This window comes from Nerophis lumbriciformis, linkage group LG01 (genome assembly GCF_033978685.3).
Source record: "Nerophis lumbriciformis linkage group LG01, RoL_Nlum_v2.1, whole genome shotgun sequence".
Taxonomy (NCBI): Eukaryota; Metazoa; Chordata; class Actinopteri; order Syngnathiformes; family Syngnathidae; genus Nerophis; species Nerophis lumbriciformis.
The window spans coordinates 33,771,969-33,795,865 of record NC_084548.2 but is presented as its reverse complement, the minus strand read 5'-3'; the positions used below and the strand labels follow the sequence as shown (position 1 = coordinate 33,795,865).

The 23,897-nt window shown below is 40.9% G+C and overlaps 2 protein-coding genes across 5 annotated transcripts; both read right to left on the bottom strand.

Annotated features, from left to right (window-relative positions):
- Positions 1–1,624: 1,624 nt before the first annotated feature.
- Positions 1,625–11,055, bottom strand: usp21 (ubiquitin specific peptidase 21). 2 transcript variants are annotated; one of them, XM_061979998.1, is made up of 12 exons: positions 10,851–11,055; positions 10,478–10,723; positions 10,072–10,128; positions 9,888–10,005; positions 9,689–9,803; positions 8,164–8,283; positions 7,997–8,061; positions 7,740–7,927; positions 5,362–5,440; positions 5,185–5,292; positions 2,256–2,370; positions 1,625–2,083 (listed from the first exon to the last, which is right to left on the bottom strand). In XM_061979998.1, the coding sequence occupies exons 2-12, from the start codon at positions 10,631–10,633 to the stop codon at positions 1,990–1,992; spliced, it is 1,215 nt and encodes a 404-aa protein (XP_061835982.1). In that variant the 5' UTR covers positions 10,634–10,723; positions 10,851–11,055; the 3' UTR covers positions 1,625–1,989. The 2 variants fall into 2 exon arrangements, with proteins under 2 accessions (XP_061835982.1, XP_061835972.1); XM_061979988.1 differs by having other exon boundaries at positions 10,478–10,679.
- Positions 11,056–11,183: 128 nt separating this feature from the next.
- arhgef3l (Rho guanine nucleotide exchange factor (GEF) 3, like) lies at positions 11,184–23,772 on the bottom strand. 3 transcript variants are annotated; one of them, XM_061979967.1, is made up of 13 exons: positions 23,526–23,772; positions 23,249–23,297; positions 23,132–23,182; positions 22,735–22,797; positions 18,318–18,425; positions 18,089–18,247; positions 17,795–17,857; positions 15,368–15,464; positions 14,042–14,118; positions 13,687–13,944; positions 13,329–13,499; positions 12,895–13,087; positions 11,184–11,551 (listed from the first exon to the last, which is right to left on the bottom strand). In XM_061979967.1, the coding sequence occupies exons 1-13, from the start codon at positions 23,561–23,563 to the stop codon at positions 11,301–11,303; spliced, it is 1,578 nt and encodes a 525-aa protein (XP_061835951.1). In that variant the 5' UTR covers positions 23,564–23,772; the 3' UTR covers positions 11,184–11,300. The 3 variants fall into 3 exon arrangements, with proteins under 3 accessions (XP_061835951.1, XP_061835960.1, XP_061835944.1); XM_061979976.1 differs by having other exon boundaries at positions 22,735–22,800; positions 23,132–23,179; XM_061979960.1 differs by having other exon boundaries at positions 22,735–22,800; positions 23,526–23,771.
- Between the last annotated feature and the right edge of the window lie 125 nt (positions 23,773–23,897).

Genomic DNA, 23,897 nt, shown 5'->3' with positions numbered 1-23,897 from the left:
TTTTAGTGTTATAAATATTACAGTATGTTACCAAAACCACCTCAAACTATTGAATAAACTTAGAAAACACTACACCCTCCACTTAAAAACACCCTCAATTTATTTAGGTAACTTTCTTCTATTCTGCCCATAAAACATGCTGGTTGGTATGACAGCCATTTTGGGAAGCCTGCTCTTCTATTTTATTTGACAAACCCTAAGAAATCATATATCACTGCAAAGTCCAGGATGTCCTCTCAACGTGTTTATTCTTGTCATGTGTTTTGCATTTGAAATAAGGCTGTAAAACAACCTCTTAAAGGGGAAAATCACTTTTTTTGGAATACCTGTCATTCACAATCCTAACGAGAGACAGAAATACATATGTTTTGGGTTTTTTGCATTCTAATTTGTAATAATTGGCTAATTTTAGGTAGCCAGCAATGGTGTTAATGGGAGTAATCCCTTTTGCCTCTAAATCACTCTAAAATACACCCCAAAACATCTCGTGGCCTGGATATTAACCATGTATTAGCAACAGTGTTATTATAAGCGTTTACGCAGACAGACTATTTTTAGCTGCACTGTGATCACAGAGAGCTAACTAGCATGTGTAGCTGCACCATAATCGCTTCTGAGTTGGTAAAAGTTAATTCTAGATGATATATCATACCTCTCACCTGGATAGTAGAAGGATGTAGCCATAAACCGAGAAGTTGGTCATCCATGACATTCAACTAATACCCTAAGATAACAAGAAATACATGAAAAGACGCTCGTTTGCGGCACCATTTTTTTTCAACCATTTGTGTGGTTTATGATTAATTCTTCATCTAAACAGCAAGATATGAACATCCCATCAGTCGGCATCCTGGTGAGAGCAGATATTGTACACTAAGAGATTATTTTATTATGTTTGTTGTGGCTCATGAAGTCTGCCATGATTAGTAGTAGTTGTTGTTGTTGAAGAAAAAAGTAAACATAATATGTCTGTGAAATTAATGTGCCACCGTATCCTTAAAATGAGCAAAATACGTAAATATTACATGTCATTATAAATTTGCCTGTTACTACATGACATACAGTATATAAATACAGCCTGTATATAAAACATTGAAAGGGGTGTTTGAATGTTTTTTTAAAGCGCGCTTTATAGACAGAAGAATGCGACTACCATTGACTCCATTGTTAGCTGACTTTTATTTACGAGTTAGAATGCATTATAAAAGAAAAACATAAATGTGCTTATCTCACATAAGGATTGTGAATGATAGGCAAAATTCCCCCCAAAAATGAAGTTCCCCTTTAAAAAAGGCCAAAATGCAATGGTAAGCCTCAGGACGATAATGCATGCTTTTAACAGCACATAAAGATAGTTTGTTACAATAATAAATGTGTCAATATATGGAATCCACTATACTGTAAGTTCAGACAGAAGTGAAAACTATTTTGTCTACAGGTATAATTTGCATTGAACTTCAAAATACAGCAGATAATATGTTCACGTTGCCAAGCGGGATAAATAACATAAACCAATGTTCAGACATATTATAACAGTAATAGAGAAAGCAGTACCTTAATACATTACATGTATTGCACACACACGTACACATACACATTCACAAAACTGTGGCAAAAAGATTAATTTAACACATAAACAAGAACTATTTAATAATTGTTTTACAACATCAGGATATGGAGATGAGATGGTTGGGAAGATCACCAATGAATCCTGCCAATCAAATAGCTTAAGAGCTTTGCTTCAAAACATTTTGAGAACAAGGCGAAAATAAAGGCAACCGTGCACCTGAGCCGTTCTCCTTATTAGCTCTTTCATAGCAGACATTTTGCTCTTAAAAGAGCACGATAGTGTTGCACATTATTTGTGCTGCACTTCCATGGGAATAAAAAAAGTTCATAAATCCCAGCATGGCTGCACTGTGTTTGTTTCTATGGTCACTGGAGGTAAAGTTTCTCTGATTGGCTGTCTTCCTCAGCCAGTCTGAAGTCTCAATGCCTTTTAGGAGCAGAGTTGTTACTGAGTTGGTAGAATAACACATAAGCTTGATTGGTCTGAAGCTGGTTCTCAGAAACTGGTGTCACACTGTGGGTAGATTGAGAGTAAGTATCAGAAAGTTTCACCAGTAAGTAAAACATATCAGATGCACAAGCATGAAGTACATGTACAGCAGGTTTTAAGTAAGTATTTTTGAATTATGCAAATAGGCTACATGCAGTGCATTTAATGAATTATAAAGTTTAAAATGTAGTCTCACCTAGAGTCATTATAGTAACTCCATCCATTCTCATCTGAACAGCAGGCTGTGTAGTGACCAATGTTTACAGTCCCCACGTGGTTACATATTGCATATAAATCATACAGAACTGGACCTTTGGGGACATATAGAGACACACACATTTATTTCCAGTTCAGTTGAGTCAGAAATTTAAGAGATAAGTTTACAAAATACAGTGGGACTGATTGATAGTTAAATATTTTAATGGAAAAATCCTCCCATAACCATCCATCCATCCATCCATCTTCTTTAGCTTATCAGAGTTCGGGTCGTGGGACAGCAGCCTAAGCAGAGAAGCACCAACTTCCCTCTCACCAACCACTTCGTCCCGCTACTCCCGGGGGATCCCGAGGCGTTCCCAGGCCAGCCGGGAGACATAGTCTTCCCAACGTGTCTTCCTACCAGTCGGAGGTGCCTTAAACACAATCCCCAGGGAGACGTCCGGGTGGCATCCTGACCTGATGCCTGAACCACCTCATCTGGCTCCTGTGGAGGAGCAACGGCTTTCCTTTAAGCTCCTCCCGGATGACAGAGCTTCTCATCCTATGTCTAAGGTAGAGCCCCTTAGAGATAGGGAGAGAGTTATGAACCGAATCGGTGACAAAGGGCAGCCCTGGCTGAGTCCAACCCTCACTGAAAATGGGTCCGACTTACTGCCGGCCATGTGGACCAAGCTCTGACAACTATCATACAGGGAGCAGACCGCTACAATCAGACAGGCCGATAAACCATACTCTCTGAGCACTCCCCACAAGATTTCCCAAGGGACACAGGCCCAACAGTATCCAGAGTCTTAAGGAACTCTGGGTGGATCTTATCCACCCCCGGGGCCTTGCCACTGAGGAGCTTTTTAACTACCTTGGCTACTTCAGCCCCAGCAATAGGAGCGCCCACCACAGATCTGTGGGATCTGAGCCGAGGATGTCGTTGTGGCTAGTGCAGCACTTTGATACACTCGTGATTTAGGGCTATATAAGTAAACTTTGATTGATTGATGATTGATTGCGATTCCCCAGGAACTGCTTCCGCATAGAAGGACGTGTAGGTGGGATTGAGGAGGTATTCGAAGTATTCCCTCCACCGATCCACAACATCCGCAGTCAAGGTCAGCAGCACACCATTCTCACCATACACTGTGTTGACAGTGCACTGCTTCCCCCTCCTGAGGCGGTGGATGGTGGTCCAGAATCGCTTCGAAGCCGTCCGGAAGTCGTTTTCCATGGCTTCCCCAAAGTCCTCCCATGTCCGAGTGTTTGCCTCCGCGACCGCCGAAGCCACACACCGCTTGGCCTGTCGTACCTGTCCGCTGCCTCGGGAGTCCCATGAGTCAAAAGGACCCGATACGACTCTTTCTTCAGCTTGACGGCATCAATTCTGGGATTACCGCCACGACAGGCACCCACCATCTTGCGGCCACAGCTCCGATCGGCCGCCTCAACAGTAGAGGTACAGAACATGGTCCACTCTGACTCAATGTCCAACTCCTCCCTCGTGACATGTTCAAAGTTCTTCCGGAGGTGGGAATTGAAACTTTCCCTGACAGGAGACTTTGTTAAGACGTTCCCAGCAGACCCTCAGAATGCGTTTGGGCCTGCCAAGTCTGTCTGGCATCCTCCCCCACCATCGGAGCCAACTCACCACCAGGTGTTGATCGGTAGAAAGCTCTGCCCTCTCTTCACCCGAGTGTCCAAAACATGAGACCGCAGATCTGATGACACAAGTACAAAGTCGATCATGGAACTGCGGCCTAGGGTGTCCCGGTGCCAAGTGCACATATGGACAGCCTTATGTTTAAATATTGTGTTTGTTATGAACAATCTGTGACAAGCACAAAAGTCCAACAACAAAACACGGCTCGGGTTCAGGTCCGGGCGGCCGTTCTTCCCAATCGTGCCTCTCCAGGTTTCGCTGTCGTTGCCAATATGAGCGTTGAAGTCACCCAGCAGAACAAGGGAATCAACTGAGAGAGCATTCTCCAGCATTCCTTAGAGGGAATCCAAAAAGGGCGAGTTCTCTGAGCTGCTGTTTGGTGCATAAGCACAAACAACAGTCAGAACCCGTCCCCCCACCCGAAGGCTAAGGGAAGCTACCCTCTTGTCTACCGGGTTAAACTCCAACGTGCAGTCTTTGAGCCGGGGGGGCAACAAACATTGCCACCCCAGCCCGTCGCCTCTCACTGCGTGCAACGCCAGAGTGGAATAGAGATCAGCCCCTCTCGAGACAACTACCGTAGTTCGAGAGCCCTTGCTGTGCGTCAAACTTCTCGTGCAGCAGCTCAGGCTCCTTCCCCCCCAGCGAGGTGACGTTCCACGTCCCAAGAGCTAGCTTATGTAGCCGAGGATCGGACTGCCCCAAGTACCCTGCCTTCGGCTGCTGCCCAGCTCGCACTACCCCCTCCTATGAGTGGTTAGCCCGTTGGAGAGGGGACCCACGCTGCCTCTTCGGGCTGTGCCCGGTCGGGGCCCATTGGGATGGGCCCGGCCACCAGGCGCTCGCCATGGAGCCCCACCTCTGGGCCTGGCTCCAGAAGGGGGCCCCAGTGACCCGTGTCCGGGCGAGGTAAATCTGAAACCTCGTTTTTTTCTTCTTCATAAAGGTCCTCAAGCTGCTTTTTGTCTGATCCCTCACCTAGGACGTGTTTGTCTTAGGATACCCTACCGGGGGGCATAGAAACGCCCGGACAATATAGCTCTGAGGATCATTTGGACACGCAAACTCCTCTACCATGATAAGGTGGCAGCTCAGAAAGCAGTCCACCCATTACAACTATCTAAAAGAAAAACAATTAGTTGGTTCTATATCAGGTATTTTACATCTTTTCCCTGCTCAAATTGAATGAAATGACAGTAACACACGATAGCAGACCCACACATAGTTATAAAAGAAAATACACTAGAAGAAGTCTTACCGCAATCCACAGGTCCGTAAGGCCCGAGATCTAGGCGGGTGAGTGGAAAGGACACGCAGACGGTGCTTTTACTGATGGACCACCGTGATGTAGCGAAACGATTCAGATCTAATTTAGAGTGTTAAGTTATTTATGTAAGTAAGAATCTTACAAAGCATAGAATGACATGAAGGATACGGATCACAATAACATGGGGAAACCTCTGGATGGACAGACGCTTAGTGCTCTCGGTGTGCCTGTTACACCTCTCGCACATCTAAAACACATGAATGGATGCAAATGTACAAATGTGAGTCGCAAAGAAGCACACTTTACTACTTTGTTACAATAACTGTGGTTCATAACAACGATAGGTTGTTGGAATTCTTGTTTCCCTAATGAACCACATGGAATTCATTAGGGAAACAAGAATTCCAACAACCTATCGTTGTTATGAACCACAGCTCCCCAATGCCGGTAGCACTCATGAAGCTTCATACTATATCACTACAATCATCATGTTTGACTGTGGACAAGACTCAGTTTTCTTGGAATTAGCTTGTCCAGTCATTTGACTCACTATCTATGAGAATCAGAATCAGAAATATTTTATTAATCCCTGAGAGGAAATTCAGATTTTCAGCACAATCTCAAGAGCAGACATACATTACAGGCAGACAGAGCAGGACCGCTGACGAGTCAGCCAACTTCCGGCGCCCCAATTCTGTACTGCTATAAAATCTATACACTGACTACTTTAAAGTAAATACAGAGTCGTTTGGTTTGGCCTGCCAAAGGGTGGCTTCCCAGATGTAATACTTATTCATACTGACCTCTTTCAAGCTCACTAGGGGTGTCCCGATCCGATATTAATATTGGATATCTGTCCGATATCAGAAAAAAAACCAAGAATGGGTTTATATCGGCTTGCATGTAAAATCTCCGATATAAACTCTGATACAAGCAGTCCTGCAGCGTGTTTAATTGTTCAACGCAGGACAGCCAGTTAACATTTAAAAGTCCTCCAATAAACACAAAGCAAAAGTAAACATGGTAGGCTATAGGCTGCAAGAAGCTACACAACAGCTAAGCGCAAACTAGCACATAAGCTAGACATACATATTAAGTGTTGTTGATTGAACAACATTGAAGTCTAAAACACTACATTTGTCAAAATAAACAAGTGTCAAATGTAAAAAAAGAAAGTATCCAGGAACAAACATGTCGGGATCAATCAATTTACTGAGTCATGATCTTAACTTAAAAGGGGCAGTTTGTAACACATAGCTACCTAGAGGGCGCTCATTTTCCAATGTATTTTATAGATTATATCCCGCCCTCTTATGGCTCCTAGGATGTAATGACATAACTACGTAGGTACGTAACACAAACATTTAACGTTGGGTGTTCTTAGCTAATGATACCGATTTGGATAGCTAGCGTTAGCTGTCAGTGAATGTTTATTCTATCATAAAAACAACATGACTGCAAACTGTTTGTTGCTTCTTTTGGACTGTTTTTGTATGTGTGTTGATGAGACAGTGTGAAAACACCAATCATTCTATTTGGCCTGGTAAAATGTTTTATTACATAAACTTAGTAATTGTGAAAAATACAGACAATTATAAAACAAGTATGTTTTGTTAAACCACTAAAGGTAACTTACGTTAACTGGTAGTGTACATTTGTTTTATTTTTTGTTGGAAAAGTGTACAGTAACTGTAAGCAAGTTGCAAACAGACCCTTTAATGAATTATTCATTATTTAATAATTATGAATATATTCATATATCCAATTTATCTTCTACCGCTTGTCCATATGTACAGTACATATATATATTTTTTTAACTATTTCCACTCCAGTTCAACTGAAAGACAGCATAAATCCATTCCAGATTATAATATTAAATAGTTTAATCTTGAACTTTTAAACCTTTTCTAACATTTCATACTACAAAATAATACAAGTATGTACTATGATTCCTGCTAATATCAAATCGGCTTAATATAGGTATCGACCAATACTCAAGGCTCGAATATTGGTATTGTATCGGAAGGGGAAAAGAATGTATCGGGACACCTCTCGAGCTCACATGGTCATTGATGGCATGTCTACAAGACTAACTACTTGCCATATATACTTGCCATATATAATTGTTATTTGCACTAATTAAATAAACGTTATTTACATTTAGGCTATTTATTTTTCACCCTTAAAACCTCTGTTTTTGGCCTGTGGCCCATTGACACATTTTCACTTTGGCCCTTGAAGGCAAAAAGTTTAAGCACTACTATTTTCAGTGAGGAAATATGAGTGGATTACTGATCATACAAGTTCTGCCATTTTATGTAACCCACTTCCTATGAAGCCATAACACGTGCAAAGACATTCACTTCCAGTGTGTCAAATTAATCAATGTTGAAACTCTTCAATCATAATAAGTTTCTAAAAAAGTAAAGTAATTAATGATACATTGCCACATGAGGGGGTCAAAGGAATCTATTTTCATGTAAATGAAACATTACAGTACCATTTAATATTGATATGTATTGCTTTTGAATTATTTAAGAACTTACAGGTGAATTATCCTTGTCCAGTCGCTCCTCTTGAGAAAAGAGGTCCAGACACTCCTTCAGTGTCACCTCTCCAGCAGAGCACGGCTTGGGGATGGGCAGCGACAGGTCGCAGAAGACATCAAACGTGTTGGAGTAGTGGGAGCAGACAGAGCAGTGCAGCGAGCTCCGCAACTGACCCGAGAACAGATCTGTCAGGAGGGCAAAGGCGGTTTGATTGTGTTTACGTCAAGAGGAGAAATACACCATGTGCTCCTTACCGACTATCCTGCTGTCTTCTCTCTCTAAGTGTTTCTTCCACGTAGCAGCTGCTTCTTCAGAAATCCTTAAGAGAATTGTAAGCAGGTAAACAGCAACTAATGTGTTATTATTATACAGTATTACAAGAAGGCCTTGAGTTGTATATATTTTAAACAAAAACACACACCTAAATCTGGCATATTTTTGATCAGGGTCCTTCGGGGTCCGTCTAATGTTGGGCTTGCGGTTGATTTCAGTATGCAGCTTGTCCAAAAGAAACCTGAGAAACTCCTGAGCATCCTGTTGACTGCAAAGCACAGAGATGTTAATAACACAAAACAAAGGTCTTGAAACCTTTAAAATATACAATTAATCTTATTTTTTGATCCCCAAGATAAATATAGTGATACCTCAACTTAAGAATGCCCCAATATACAAGTGTTCTGAGATAAGAGCAGCCTCTCAGGTAATTGTTATGCTTTAAGTTACATGCAACAATTTGAGTTACAAGCATATTATTTGGCGTAGCAAATGTCACAGTGAATCCCGTAATCTCTGACCAAAACATCTGGTTTTAGTCGTTAGTATTAGTTCATAGCTATAGATCGACTTACATTTTTTTTCCAACCATGGGAAGAAGTAAGACAGTGAGTGTTAAAAACAGTGCTGAGAAGAAGAGGTGGATGATATTCATTGAATTGAAATTAAAAAAAAAAAATCCAAAACATGACCAAAAACCCATCCATCCATCCATTTTCTACCGCTTATTCCCTTTGGGGTCGCGGGGGGCGCTGGAGCCTATCTCAGCTACAATCGGGCGGAAGGCGGGGTACACCCTGGACAAGTCGCCACCTCATCGCAGGGCCAACACAGATAGACAAGACAACATTCACACTCACATTCACACACTAGGGCCAATTTAGTGTTGCCAATCAACTTATCCCCAGGTGCATGTCTTTGGAAGTGGGAGGAAGCCGGAGTACCCGGAGTGAACCCACGCAGTCACAGGGAGGACATGCAAACTCCACACAGAAAGATCCCGAGCCCGGGATTGAACCCAAGACTACTCAGGACCTTCGTATTGTGAGGCAGATGCACCACCGTGCTGCCCTGACCAAAAACCAATTTGTAGCAATTAGAGAGAATCACTGCTCGACTGCACCATACTGATGCAGAATGAGTCTAAAGCCAGCCAAGAACATTAATATAATATCAAAATGTTTCCATGAACATATGGAGAAGCTGATGAAGGTGTGTTTGACAAAGAAGCAGCACAAAGGAGATACCACAAAAGTCTGCTCTCCAAGATAAAGGCAATACATTATTATTACTTCATAAAACTGTGCATGTTAAAATTGTGTTGTTTTTTTTCCAAATAAATGGATTTCAGTTCATTTCAAGGGGAGACACTGATTTGAGATATAAGTGTTTTGAGTTCAGAGCTCCGTCACAGAACCAAACGTTGAAGTACGACTGAAAAATTTCAGATCTATTTAAAAAAAATTGCAATGCTAACAAAGTGCTAAAACAATGCTAAAATTGAACCTTATTGAAATCAAAACAAGTATCTTTACTCCCTATTGGACTGATATTTTGAGCAAATTGTGTAAACAAAAGCAATAACTTGAGGTAAATGTCTGTCAACATTTTAAAATAAGACAGAAGTTTGAATTTGGTAGAACAAAACATGGAGATCAACTTTATTGTCTCACCTATAGCCACTGAAGTAAGGCACGGCATCTTTGAAAATATTGTAAAACTGTCTTGGATTTACAACCGTGTCCACTTCTTTTGCGTCCCAAAGGCCAGACAATACCTGAGAGAAAGCTGATATTGAGAGACAAATAATAAACAAACAAGAAGAAAAAGAACAAGGGACAAAATGGGTCCTGGGAGGACAAAGGCACTTACCTTCTGTAAGCCTTGCCTCCTCTTTGGAAAACTTTTCATGTCTGAAGGACTTAAGGAGACAGTAGTCCCGCAGGCTGCCAGTATGGGACAAACACTGGACTATTGCATTCAGGAAACACTAGAAGGGGGAGTGCACATGCTTACAAACAATAACTAACTTTATTAGAGGAACATCTTCACTTACTGTGTTACCAATATTCCTAAGACCAGTCCTTCCACTCCCTAAAGCCAGCTGCTCTTTCTTAAAAAAACAAAACAGAAAACAACCAATCATGCTTGTTTGTCTCACCTGTGCGTCACATTGTGTTGTATTATAGACCCATGTGTTTGCCTTGACACCGACATGTCATTCGGTCTATTTGTGTGCGCGCTAGGACAGATTTAGCCTTCTTATCTCATTAGCAAAACAAGGAAGTCTAAAAAGGAGGTCAGTTGAAAGTATTCATCCTATTAGAGACCGAGGAGTGCTGACAAGTGCCTGAACATGTTGTCATGTTGCAGTACACGTGCTCCTTTTGATGAAAAAGCGGGAGAAAGTAACACAAGCCAGTGTGCATTAACAACTGCAAGTGTTGCTGTGTGGTGTGCACCTCATTGTCAGCCACCAGCAGCAGTCCCATCAGGGAGGTGTAGAGGACAGACTGTGAAATGTCAGCTGGCTCTCTCTGCAGATCCTTCTGGGACACCAGGTTTCGACACAAGGCCTTGCAGGAACCCTCCTCGTTGACCCCGCCAGCTCCAGGCATCCTGGCGTGTCCACCAATGAAGCTCTCAGGCTCGTTCTGTCACATGCTTGGTAAAGGTAATGGGAGCGTGGTCGTGGATCATAAGCTCCCCTTTTGAATGAATGGTTTCTTGTAAAGCATCAAATGCTACTGATGACAATCAAATGTGTTCTGAATAAAACACAACAGCATGCTATACAGTATGAACTATAAAATGAGCTTAAAACAGAACACTTACCTGATCACTTGCCAAGCTTATCTGTGAACAAAGAGTCCTGACCTAACTGTTCCCATCACCTGCTGAGCTGTTAAAAATGCATAGGGGGGGATGTCTACTGTTTCACTGTGTGTGTGCAGGCTGGAAATGAAAGTCTACCTCTGTGTCCTGCCCTGTCACTGGTGTCCAAGAAAGAGCCAGAAAGAAAGAGCGAGGGAAAGAGAGAGAGAGAGAGAGAGAGAGAGAGAGAGAGAGAGAGAGAAGATAATCATCCCTAATCTTTCCTTACTCCCATTTGTGTTGGTTACATAGTCCGTGCAGCTTTTTGTAGTTTTTAAGAGTACTAAAACAAACTTTAAAGTGTCAGTTTATTTTAAAAAAACACATTTGCTCATGTTAAATTTACATTCAATAGCATTGTTCAGGATGCACCCAATAAGTCAACCATTTGTGTCAATACCAGACACTCCATCAATAGCGGCTGGTGACGTCTGCCATCTCAGCATCAGAATTGAGGCTGAGGTCAGCTATGTGACACACAGCGGGGTCGGAATGCGGAGGAGCCACCGACTGCCTGCTCTGAGCCCTCCTGTCTCGAGACTGGACCATGGCCTGGCGAAGACAGGTGACCCACTGCTGCTTGCTAAAGGAGTCATTGGCTTGCAGGCTGTATGAGTGAGCCTTGGAGCGCCCCCTGCTGCTCACACGAAAACAGTTCTTCACTGGAAATGCATGGGAGAGAGAGAGGGGTCATGTTGTGTGTTTCATCATCGGGCTTGAAACGTGACGATATTGTGCCAAAATGTCACCAAGGGTTGTTTACACCTCTGACTCATGTCAGCAACGGGTAGTTATTGTATTAAATGTTAATTAATACACGTTGCTGGCAACATAGTTTCCTTAATGCTTGGTTTCACAATGTCACAGACGCACAGTGCATTTGAACAGATGTTACCCTCAATAAACCACAGCACTCATGCAAAATATGACGCTACCACCACCGTGCTAAACTGCTGTGTTACGTGTCTGTGCACAGAGGCGTAGCGCCATATTCTGGGCCCCATTCCACCCTAAACCCAACATTGCGCAAAAGACACACACACTTGGTATGTTGGCATGCATTAAAAAATACAATTATTGCATGGAATTGGTTCCCCACATCAAAGCTGCTCTAGGTGCAGTCGGTGCGTGTTGGCGGACCACTTAGCACACAGAATACTTGGAGCGCAGCTGCAAATGCTGATTGAAGTGGCTGGCTGTTATGCAGAATAAAAAAACTATTCTATGATGCCGCCAACTAGTGATAGGTACTAAATTCGGTACTTTTATAGGTACCAAACAAAGTCCGTCAGTACAGTACTGCCAGATACCGATTTACTTAAAAACAAACTGTGCCATATTTAGATACCTTTGTTGCACCTTATGTCTTGTTCAGTTGCACAATGGCACCAGCTCAAGCACTTGGCTGCAAATAAGCACTCAGAGCGGACTCAGCCAAACTGCCTCTAGTTCATGTGACAACTTTTCCATGCCAACAAAGCAAGAAGAAGGCGCTCAAAAGTACAGTAGGACCCACTTTTCAAAATACGCTAGTTCGACGATTTCTACGCCTCCAAACCTCAAAACTACAACTAAGATGCACGATACAATCACACAGCTGGTGTGTAATGAATACAATACTTACAGTTTAAATATTCTGTAGGGCGCAACAAAAGAAAAGACTGGCACATTCAACTTGATGGCAAATATTACTTTGTGGTTATGGCAGTAAGACAGTAGCCTACTAGCAAATCAGACACGGAAGTGTAAGAAAAAACAAGATAACTGGACAACACTGCTCACAGTGGTAAATATTTTTTATACATATTTCTTTAAATAGTTAACATTTACTAACATATTTGAACACACAAAAAAGTAGCGAACATTGGTATTGTTAAGTACTGCTATTGATTCCCATCCCAATCTATCTAAAGTATGCCTATGAGCTTCATTTCTATAGTATCGTATCTTAAGAAGATATACTGTCAAAAAAATGGATGCTGAAAAGTACATGCACACGCCTTACCTTTATCATTTCCCCCCGTGAAGGCTCCTCTGAAGGAGCCCCCTCCACCTGCTTCTCCATCTGGAATCACCTCCAGGTTTAAGGAAGCGTTTGGCAGCGGTTGTCTGTAGATGTGGAACACGTGACCACCGTCCCTGTCCTCTCCCAGTCTCGTCAAAACCATAGCAAGCTCAAATAGGAATACATGTAACCGCTGGTGCGCAGGCACGCAAACACACACACACACACACACACACACACACACACACACACACACACACACACACACACACACACACACACACACACACACACACACACACACACACACACACACACACACAGTTTGTTAGCAGGAATAGACAAAAACAGTGTGTTTATTTTACCTTGTAAATGCTTGAGTCAGTCAGTGAAATGTGAGTGAAAGCAACTAGTCCAAAAAGTGTAGTTGTTACCTGACCCTTGTTGTTTTTGAGCTCTCCGTGACAGTAGAGGAAACGAGACTGTTGGATCTCTGGTAATCTCTGGCAGTCTTCAAGGTAGTTGAGCCCCCGCCTATAGAACTGACACTCAGCCTCCCCTGTCTTCTTATTTACCTCTGCCACAATGCTTTGGATGAGTTCCAACTAAGTGTAAATAAAATAAATAGGGACAAGTGGTAAAATATGGATGCATGGACGTTTACAAGCCTGAATGTATTTGTTATATCAGTAGAAGTCCACAAATGATAAACGTATTAATTGTATCCATGGCAACAATTTCCATGCATACATTATGTTGTTGCATAATGCGTTGATATACATATTGACTCACTGCATCAGGTAATGTGAACTCATCAGGGTGCTCTGCAGGTGTGCACTTCTGGATCTCTTTCAGCAGAAGCGGATATTTAACCAAACGGCTTCGAGGCAGATCCAGGAAGTTCCAGAGGTCCAATTTCCTGCTAAACGAGGACTCCTGGCACAGGCGCAAGAACTGCTCCACTCTCTTTTCCTGTTTTTTCTGGTCCAGCAAGGCTTTGGCACCCACCTGGTTGCAGCAGTATGTGACGTAGGCTTCCAGGCCAGGGAACTGCTCAGATGAGGAGATTAGATGCAAATAAGTAAAAGGCTTAGATAGATGAGATACATTTGCAGGATTGGAGAGGTAGATGCTGCAAGATACTGACCCAATTCATTAGAGTGGGAGCCACCGCTCCGACAGTTTTTTCCGACCCCCTCAGACGCTCAAGACGTCTCAGCAAATCTGTTACAGAACAAAGACAGGCTGAATTCTCATTGATGAGTCAAAATCAAATATTTACTAGCTAGACACAGTATCAGGAACACCTGCCCACTTTGAAGCAAGCACTATCCCAAATGGCGCCTTTACCAAGATATTGATGCTCATTTGGTGTGACACACACTTTCAGAAGTATTCTTTTTAACTAGGTGTATTATTGAGTTGGAGTTTGCACTGCATCATACTAAGCAGCGTGGGTTCTAATATTGTGGTGAAGAAAAAACACAAAGTCAAAACCATGTAGACAAAATGTGATGCAGGAAGTTGCATGGCCACAATGTTAGGTACATTGCATGATCTAATGTAAGCAGTTTTACAGAGATAATAGTTTGCAGTTTAGATTGACACAGAAGCATTAATTTAACAATACAGTACATTTGTATTTTGCAGTATCAAATTGCACTGCGTCAATCTGAGCGCTATTTTGTCCTTTTCTCGCATGTGGCTAAATAAGGTAGACAAACTATTAGAAACCCCACTTTTACTTTAACATGACTAAGTGCAGTTTTACAGCACCGTATAGTACATGACAAATGATAAGCATATGCACATGCACAGGGCCGCACAGAAATTTTGGGGGCCCACCGCAAATCTCAACAACCCCTCCACCGGAAACGCAGTTTGAAAAAAATATCATGATTTTACTCAACAGAACAGTAACGATACAAAAATATATTTTGAAAAAAAATGTGTTCATGAATACATCTCCTTTGTGACGGGCACATGTATGTGTGTTATAGAAGCCAGTTCACTTCAGGAATAGTGCTGGTGTTCCGGGATATTGCCTGTGCTTTTAGCTGACTAGTCAGCACGCTCGCCTCTCACACCGGTGACCTGGGTTCGCGCATGCTTGGCGCAGTAGGTAAAAAAAACACAGCTGAGAGAGCGAGTACACAATTGCTACATGAAGCTGAGCTGTCTGTGATTGACAGCTATAAACTCCAATCATTGCATTCCGCCGTCAAAATCGGGGGCTTCTGATCTAGTGGGGGCCCTTCGATGTGAGTCCACGTGAGCCTGTGCATTAAGGCGGTCCTGCACATGCACTATACATTGCTATCTTTAAAAAGTCAGAAATATTAATTATACTTGTTGTATGCGGTAGAAAATGGATGGATGGATGGATGAATGTATTATATCTTTTCAGTTTGTTGAGAAGTTGCAGCCGACTATTGTACATAATACATGCATGCAAGCAAGAGTGATTGATCACCTTCATGGAGAGGAATCAGAGAGTCCAGCGTGCCAAAAATCTGCATGAGCTCAGTCTCGGTCATGATATCCAGCTTCAACATGGGCTCATAGTACACCTAGTGACATCCACAGAGGTCAAGGGTCAAATCAGTGTGTGTGCATTAGTGTGCATGTGTGAGTGAGAGACAGAGACCATTTCGATGCAGTCTTTCACAAATGTGAACGACTGCATGACCATAGCAACCATTTTTGTGACAATACATCTTCTCAACAGACAATACTACAGCAATGAGACGTGAACATACTTCAGAGTAGTCAGTGTTCAGCTTGTATAGCAGTATAGATTGCTTACAGTCAAGCATAGTGGTGGTGTTATATTCTCGGCCTGCAAAAGTGCCGTGGGCACTGGGGATCTGTGGTACATTGAGGGCGACCCAAAAAAACTATGGTTTGTTGTATGAACTTTATCTCTGTGTACACACGTTTCCTCCACCCATTTTGTGCCCAGCACCATAGTCATTGGGGCCATTTTGTGCCCGGCAGCATAATCATTGGGGGATAATTGATACTCTCCGGTACTCATTCAGTCAGCAGAGCAATGCTGTCGTTAGAGACTTTGTTTGCTTTTTAAATGTTGTTTTTTTTTTAGCCTTTTTCTAGTTTTGCTAGCTCAATATGAGTCCAAAGAAAGCAATGGACAAGCAATGTGTGGTTTGAAACATTGAGGAAGTATCTACAACGTTGTCAACACTGCCTCCTCCCCACCTCCCTCTTCCTTCCACTGCAAGATTAATCAACAAGGTAAAGTGGATTCTTATTTCTTATTATTGTCGCAACCTGGCTGGTAAAGCTAAGGAGTTTTGTGATTTTCAAACTGTGAGTGCACCACAAGGCTAGTGACAGTGTCAACAGAGTAGCTGCAAAGTAGGTCAGTTTAGCTAGTTGTTTTGGCTTTGTTATTAATTAGAAAGTTGATCCATGACCCCATGTTATGTTTGTTTAATGTACAGTACTGCATGGCGCAGGGATATTCAACTGCCTTGAGGGACTCTTCAGTTATGTAAATCATAGGTTTGGATCTCATTATTTTAGGTTTGCTGTCAAGGGTAAATATTAACGCAACTATCTGCCACTGTGTTACAATGATCCAAGTTCCTCCATACCACAAGTGTCAAATTTAAGGCCCCTGGACCACATCTGGCCCTCCCCATCATTTTATGTGGCCCAAAAAAGCCTGGAAATAATGTGCGTCAATTAAGTATTTGATCTTTTCTTACCAAATTGTATTCATTCTCTTCATTTTGACAGAAAATAATACATGTACTGCATTCAGTTGCATATCTTTTTAACTTTAATATTATCTAATATTGCAGCACATATTGTCATAAGATCCACAAAATGTATTTGAATTTAAATAAATACTTAAATATCTACTTGACTTATATTATACATCATATTGTACACTATGATAATGACAATAGATTGTATGGTAAAAAACTGAAAAACTGGCAGTTTTGTTGCCAGTATTTTAGTGTATGATACAGATATGCTGTAAAAAAAAAAAAAACATTGTACATATTACTGTAAAATTCTGGCAAGAGAGGTGCCAGATTTTTTTTACCATAAATTCTACAGATTGTTTATAACAGTGTACACATTTTTTTTTAAATAATACAACGTGTAAGCACTTGTGTAATATTAAAATAAGACGACTTATACATTTATATTCAAATATTATTCTGTATCCATTGTGGGCAGCCATAACTGCAATGTGGCCCTCAATGAAAACAAGTTTGACACCTCTGCACTATACATTATAGTGTTTTTTAGGAATGTAAAGCAAAAATCTTTCACTAGTTTTCTACCGAACCGGTATGGTGTCAGTCCAGGGCCAGATTTGCTGCCAGTTGAATAACCCAGGTATAGCGCTTTATATAGTATTCAAAGTAGGGCTGTAGCTATTGATTATTTTAGTAATCGAGTAATCTATTGATCAGTTTGTTCGGTTAATTGAGTAATCGGATACAATAAAAAAATATATAAAAAAACTGTTGTCACACAAATCAAGGCACCCACTATGTCGCATATTTATGAATTGTTGTTAGTTAAAACTTATTAGACTATTAATCGAAGTAACAGAATATGAATCATGCTTTTTTCTAATCAAATTAGTTAATTCATTGTTGCAGCCCTAATTCAAAGTGTACAAACTTTTACTAATGTATGAACTTTTGTCGAAGCTGCAACCCATTATTCATGTTTACATTGTTTCTTTTGGGGAAATTTGCTTTAATATACAAACTTTTCTATTTAGGAACCACAAATTGCTTTCGTAAATCGATGTATTTGGCAAAATGGTTGCTGAAATGTGAGAGGTCGACTCACTTTTGTGAAGAAGTGTAATGGAAAAATGCTCAAAAAGGAGAATGTTTTAATGCTTGTCTACCTTCTTCACCAGACTGAGGTCTTCGATGAGTTGTCGCTCTCCCTCAGTCAGCTCGTAGATGACCTGCAGAAGAACACACATGTTGACACACTTGCATCATGTGTGATGCACAGATGGGCCGACGTGAGCACTTGCAGCTGACTCTTCAATAAAGGAAGTTGAAGCAACAGTCCCAGCTCACATCCTCTTTCTCAATCCCTGTGCAGTACATAGCGGTCATCTTCCCCCAATGACACCAGGACAATAAAGTGTGTGGCTTTCATGGTAGATTTATTTATCTTCCTCCCTCCTCACCTCCTGACGTTTGATCTCCTTGGCTGTGAGGTGGTGGCTCTCCACCGTGTCACTCCAGCACTGGCTGTTGCACCTCCTTGGAAACGATGAGCCCTTTGTGCGAGAACGTACAGGCGGCGTGGGCAAAGGTCGCACCTCCGTGCGGAAACTTATAGATCGCTAGAAGGACACATCGATAAATGAGTGCATGTGGTCAACAGAAGTGGGATTTGAGTCTGTGCAACGTTACCGAAATTGACTGTCCGATACGTTTGAGGGCAGGCGTCTTCACTGGAGTGATGACCCCTGTTAGGCTGTTGGACTTAACCACAGGCTTGACCCGTTTGTTACAGGGCTCCTTTAATGGAAAATGATAAAAAGTCAAGCTTTGACACATCCATGCAGTGGTTCTCAAACTTTTTTCATCAAGTACCACCTCAGAAAACACTTGACTCGCCAAGTACCACCATAATGACCAAAATTAAACAGCAGCGTAGTAGGCCTAAGTATTCATTAAAAACAAGGCAGAGGTTTTATTTAAGACGTACCATATTTTCTGCCCTATAAGCCGCTACTTTGTTCCAATGCTTTGACCCCTGGGGTTTATGAAACGGTGTGGTTAATTTATGAAATTTTCTTCGCATGTCTCTGTCGGCGCAGTTCGCTCATTGCAGGTTGACAATGTACTCTCTTTTTTGTGCCGGAAGTATATTTATCCATAGAGTTTCTACTCGAAAGGATCTGCATTCATCGCTTCGAGCAATGTTTGAAAGTTTCACAATGTGCGGCTGTTTTTGCGCATATTTGTACATGCTATCGTAATGTAATTAAGCTAGCGTCATTAGCATTAGCGAATATGCTAAGACGTTTATAGGTGTGTACGTAAGTATTATTAACTTACTATGGCATTCTTTTTGTATTGTTTCAGTTTCGTAAATTCACAAAATTAACGTCAGCGTCGAGTTATTGACTCTGTTGGGACGGTCGAAGAGCTAGCTTCCGCAGCTAGGGGGTTTATGGAGATGTGACTTCTGTTTTGTTTGATCACCGTTTTACTGCCGTGTGACAGGCACCTTTGGAAACAAATAAGGTATGTAAATAAACATTTACAGTGCAGCTAATATATGTAAAAATATTAATTTATTCTAAAATTTGGTGGGTGTGGCTTAAAAACCGGTGCGCTCTTTAGCCCGGAATTTACGATATATTTAATAGTTTTGGCCAGTATAACATTACACACAGTTTGATTAGTAACACTGTGTTTGAATATTTAATTACACGAATAAATGGTCCCTAGCGTGTGAATGTTGTCTGTCTATCTGTGTTGGCCCTGTGATGAGGTGGCGACTTGTCCAGGGTGTACCCCACCTTCCGCCCGAATGCAGCTGAGATAGGCTCCAGCACCCCCCGCGACCCCAAAAGGGACAAGCGGTAGAAAATTGATGGATATTTTCTAGCCTATAAGCCACTAACTTGTTCCAATGCTTTGAACCCTGGGGTTTATGAAACGGTGTGGTTAATTTATGATTTTTTCTTCGCTAACGGCCATAATGTTTTGTATTCAATAATAGTTTTCATGTCCCTGTCGGCGCAGTTCGCTCAATGCGGGTTGACAATGTACTTCCTGTTTTGTGCTCGAAAGGATCTGCATTCATCGCTCCGAGCAACGTTTGAAAGTTTCACAATGTGCGGCTGTTTACGTGCATATTTGTACATGCTATCGTAATGTAATTAAGCTAGCATCATTAGCATTAGCGAATATGCTAAGACGTTTACAGGTGTGTACGTATTAAGTATTATCAACTTGCTATGGCATTCTTTTTGTATTGTTTCAGTGTCGTAAATTCACCAGAGTTTTTGACTTGTTGGGATGATCGGAGAGCAAGCTTCCGCTTCCGATTTATGGCGATTGATTGATTGATTGAGACTTTTATTAGTAGATTGTACAGTACAGTACATATTCCGTACAATTGACCATTAAATGGTAACACCCGAATAAGTTTTTCAACTTGTTTAAGCCGGGGTCCACGTACCAATTCATGGAACAAATATATACTATCAGCATAATACAGCCATCACACAAGTTAATCATCAGAGTATAAACTAGGGCTGTGAAACTTTAGGTGTCCCACGATTCGATTCAATATTGATTCTTGGGGTCACGATTCGATTCAAAATCGATTTTTTTTTTTCAATTCAACACGATTCTTGATTCAAAAACGATTTTTTCCCGATTCAAAACGATTCTCTATTCATTCAATACATAGGATTTCAGCAGGATCTACCCCAGTCTGCTGACATGCAAGCAGAGTAGTAGATTTTTGAAAAAAGCTTTTATAATTAAAGTAAAGGACAATGTTTTATCAACTGATTGCAATAGTGTAAATTTGTTTTAACTATTAAATGGACCAAAAATAAAACTTATTTTATCTTTGTGAAAATATTGGACACAGTGTGTTGTCAAGCTTATGAGATGCGATGCAAGTGTAAGCCACTGTGACACTATTGTTCATTTATTTTTATTTTTTATAAATGTCTAATGATAATGTCAATGAGGGATTTTAAATCACTTGTAACTAATATTGATACTGTTGTTGATAATATTAATTTTTGTTTTACTACTTTTGATTTGTTCTGTGTCGTGTTTGTGTCTCCTCTCAATTGCTCTGTTTATTGCAGTTCTGAGTGTTGCTGGGTCGGGTTTGGTTTTGGAATTGGATTGCATTGTTATGGTATTGCTGTGTATTATTTTGTTGGATTGATTAATTAAAAAATAAAAATAAAATAAAATAAAAAATAAAAATTAATAAATAAATACATTTAAAAAATCGATTTTAAAAAAATGAGAATCGATTCTGAGTCGCACAACGTGAGAATCGCGATGCAAATTCGAATCGATTTTTTCCCACATATATATACATACGTATATACATTGAATTATTTACATTATTTACAATTCGGGGGGTGGGATGTGGAGGGGGTTAGGTTTGGTTGATATCCAGTGTTGGGACTAACGCGTTACAAAGTAACGCGTTACTGTAACGCCGTTACTATCGGCGGTAACTAGTAATCTAACGCGTTATTTTTTATATTCAGTAACTCCGTTACCGTTACTACATGATGCGTTACTGCGTTATTTTTTATGTAGTATCGGCTAGAAACTGAGAAGATCTGAGTGTTGCAGCGCTGCTGAAGAGGCGACAAAAAAGTGGCGCGCCGCGCGCTGTCCGTGTGTACGTGTGTGTGTGTATGTGAGGGTGTGTGTGTGGGAGGGGGCGTGTCTGCGTCTACTATCAAGACGTCATGGCGAACCCCGAAGCCGAGTTTCTTAAAATGGAGATATTTTCAGTAAGTTTCTTTTATCGACCACAAAGAAAAGAACATTTTAGTTGAATGTAAGTTTCAAATATGCTGAAACAGCGACAAAAACAACATGCTTCGACGAAGCTAGTAAAGAGACACACACTTCACCTCCACGTCCAACAGCGGCTGGATTTTAATGAGGCACTGCACACTGAAGGTACACACACTCTGTCAATTCTCTTATATACTCTTTCATTTTAAACTTTTAGAGTGTTTGATTATCACATCACTCTAAATGTTTAGACTATAAAGTTCACAAACCTAAAGAGGGATACTAGTGGGCCAGGCTAATATTTCCTTTTCTCTAAACTAAGTGGGGAAATGTGTAGAGTGTTCTGGGCTTCAGACATGATTTTATTTCAGAATTCCTTGATATAAAAAAACGCCTGGTTAGGCTTTATGTATGTAGTGTGTGCCTTTCTTGTTTTACAGCTATGTTGTTATTATGCTGTTTGTTACTTATGTATGTTAAGTTGCAGCTATTTAAAATAGTTTTGTCAATTTGTTCTGGTCTGAAACAAATTGGCCCTTTAAAACATATCTTTGTCTTTGTGTGTTGTATGTAGAGCACATTGCTTAGCAGAGTTCAGTGATGCAAATGCATGTCAAGTTGATCAACAGATTGTATTATTCTCCAGTGCAATAACAGTACTAAAATGAAGGCTAAAAGGGCATTAAATGGGGCCTTAAAAAAGAAAAAGAAAAAGAAAAAGTAACTAAATAGTTACTTTTCACAGTAACGCATTACTTTTTGGTTTAAGTAACTGAGTTAGTAACTGAGTTACTTTTGAAATAAAGTAACTAGTAACTGTAACTAGTTACTGGTTTTCAGTAACTAACCCAACACTGTTGATATCAGCACTTCAGTCATCAACAATAATATCATCTGAGAAATGGACATTGAAACAGTGTAGGACTGACTTGGTAGGATATGTACAGCGAGCAGTGAACAGAGATGTGACTTCTGTTTTGTTTGATCAGCCGTTTTACTGCCGTGTGACAGGCACCTTTGGAAACAAATAAGGTATGTAAATGAACATGTACAAAATATTTGTGGCTTATGGTCAGGCTAAAATATGTAAAAATGTTCATTAATTCTAAAAATTGGTGGGTGTGGCTTAAATACCGGTGCGCTCTTTAGCCCGGAATTGGCTTAATAATTAATAGTTTTGGTCACTGTAACATTACACATAGTTTGATTAGTAACACTATGTTTGAATATTTAATTACACAACTCTTTGGCGTACCACAGTTTGAGAAGCACTTAATCTATGCATCGTGTTAGGGTGACATGGACACTTCACCTGTAAATCATTGTGCTCAGGTAGCATTTCACTCTCTTCTTCATGTTCCTCCTCCTCTTCATCCTGCTAAAAGAGAAGACACAACGCAGGGGCGACATGAGAGCGGAGGAAAGTTGAACCTCTCATTTCCTGTGACTCTTTCAAAGAGGAAGAGTGTTGAAAGCATGCGTGTTGTAGTAACACACAAGATGGCTGCTGTTGCTTTGTGACACATTTACAATGTGTCACAGAAGTGGCGGCAGCAGCAATGCATAGGAATAACAAAGCAAATACGAGATTATAATAGGAATTGAGCACTCGGCAGACCATTAAACGCACAGCTTTGTGGTCACCAATGAAAAGCGTCCTAAAACATCCATTAGTTAGGAACACATCAAGATGGGAGTTTGACACTCACCTCAGGGATTCTGATCACAGCTTCTGGTGTTGAGTATTGTTTTCTCTTCTTCTAAAATGAGACAATAGTGACTTTTTGGTTTTTGATCGGATCATAAAGGAGATGATGGAGACTTACTCCAGTATGGTCACAGCAGTCGGTTGACTTTGTTCCTTCTATTAGTGACCTACAAGTTGTATTGTTATTAATTTTATACAGCTACATTCAAAATTGGTTTTGACAAATTTGACTTTAATGTCCTATAAGTACAGCATTGTCTTTATTCGCCTGTCAAATTATGCATATAAGATGACTGTCAAATTTAAGTGTTAGAATTAACACTCAATAGTAGCAACTTTCATGCTTTAGTTTAGGCATTTACAATATCGGCCCCAAATATGAAGAGTAATCGTACCAGGAAGTCCTTGTCTCACAGATCTCTTCCACTTCCATCTTCTTTGTCGTCAAAGCATCATCACAAATCCATCACGAAATTCCCCCTCACTTTTTAGACCTAACGTCTTTCGTTTCGTAAAGTGCCTGTTTTGAAGAGCTCCGTGTAACTTCTTCCTCATCTGGTTCTTCCTTATCTCTCACTCAACCACATCCTTTCAGGTCACACTTCAAAATGTAAGTGCTCTTCTCAGGCAGGGTGCAAAACTTGGTCAGCTCACTCACTAAGTCAGCGAGCGGATGACTGAACACAACTTAGTGAACGCAAGAGGAAGTGAGAGTAGATTTGTAAAAGCAAACTTGATTTTTGCCTTATTGAATGAATTAAGTTGGA

Bases quoted from the DNA above. Each gene is read 5' to 3' on its own strand.
- usp21 (XM_061979998.1), bottom strand. From the start codon at position 10,633: ATGCCTGGAGCTGGCGGGGTCAACGAGGAGGGTTCCTGCAAGGCCTTG. The intron at 10,006-10,071 runs GTAAGTGAAGAT...TCCCCCTTCTAG, and splicing joins TTAGGAATATTGGTAACACA to TGTTTCCTGAATGCAATAGT. The intron at 9,804-9,887 runs GTAAGTGCCTTT...TCTCAATATCAG, and splicing joins GGAGGCAAGGCTTACAGAAG to CTTTCTCTCAGGTATTGTCT.
- arhgef3l (XM_061979960.1), bottom strand. From the start codon at position 23,563: ATGGAAGTGGAAGAGATCTGTGAGACAAGGACTTCCTG. The intron at 23,183-23,248 runs GTAAGTCTCCAT...GTCTCATTTTAG, and splicing joins ACTGCTGTGACCATACTGGA to AAGAAGAGAAAACAATACTC. The intron at 15,465-17,794 runs GTAGACAAGCAT...GGATGTCACTAG, and splicing joins ACCTCAGTCTGGTGAAGAAG to GTGTACTATGAGCCCATGTT.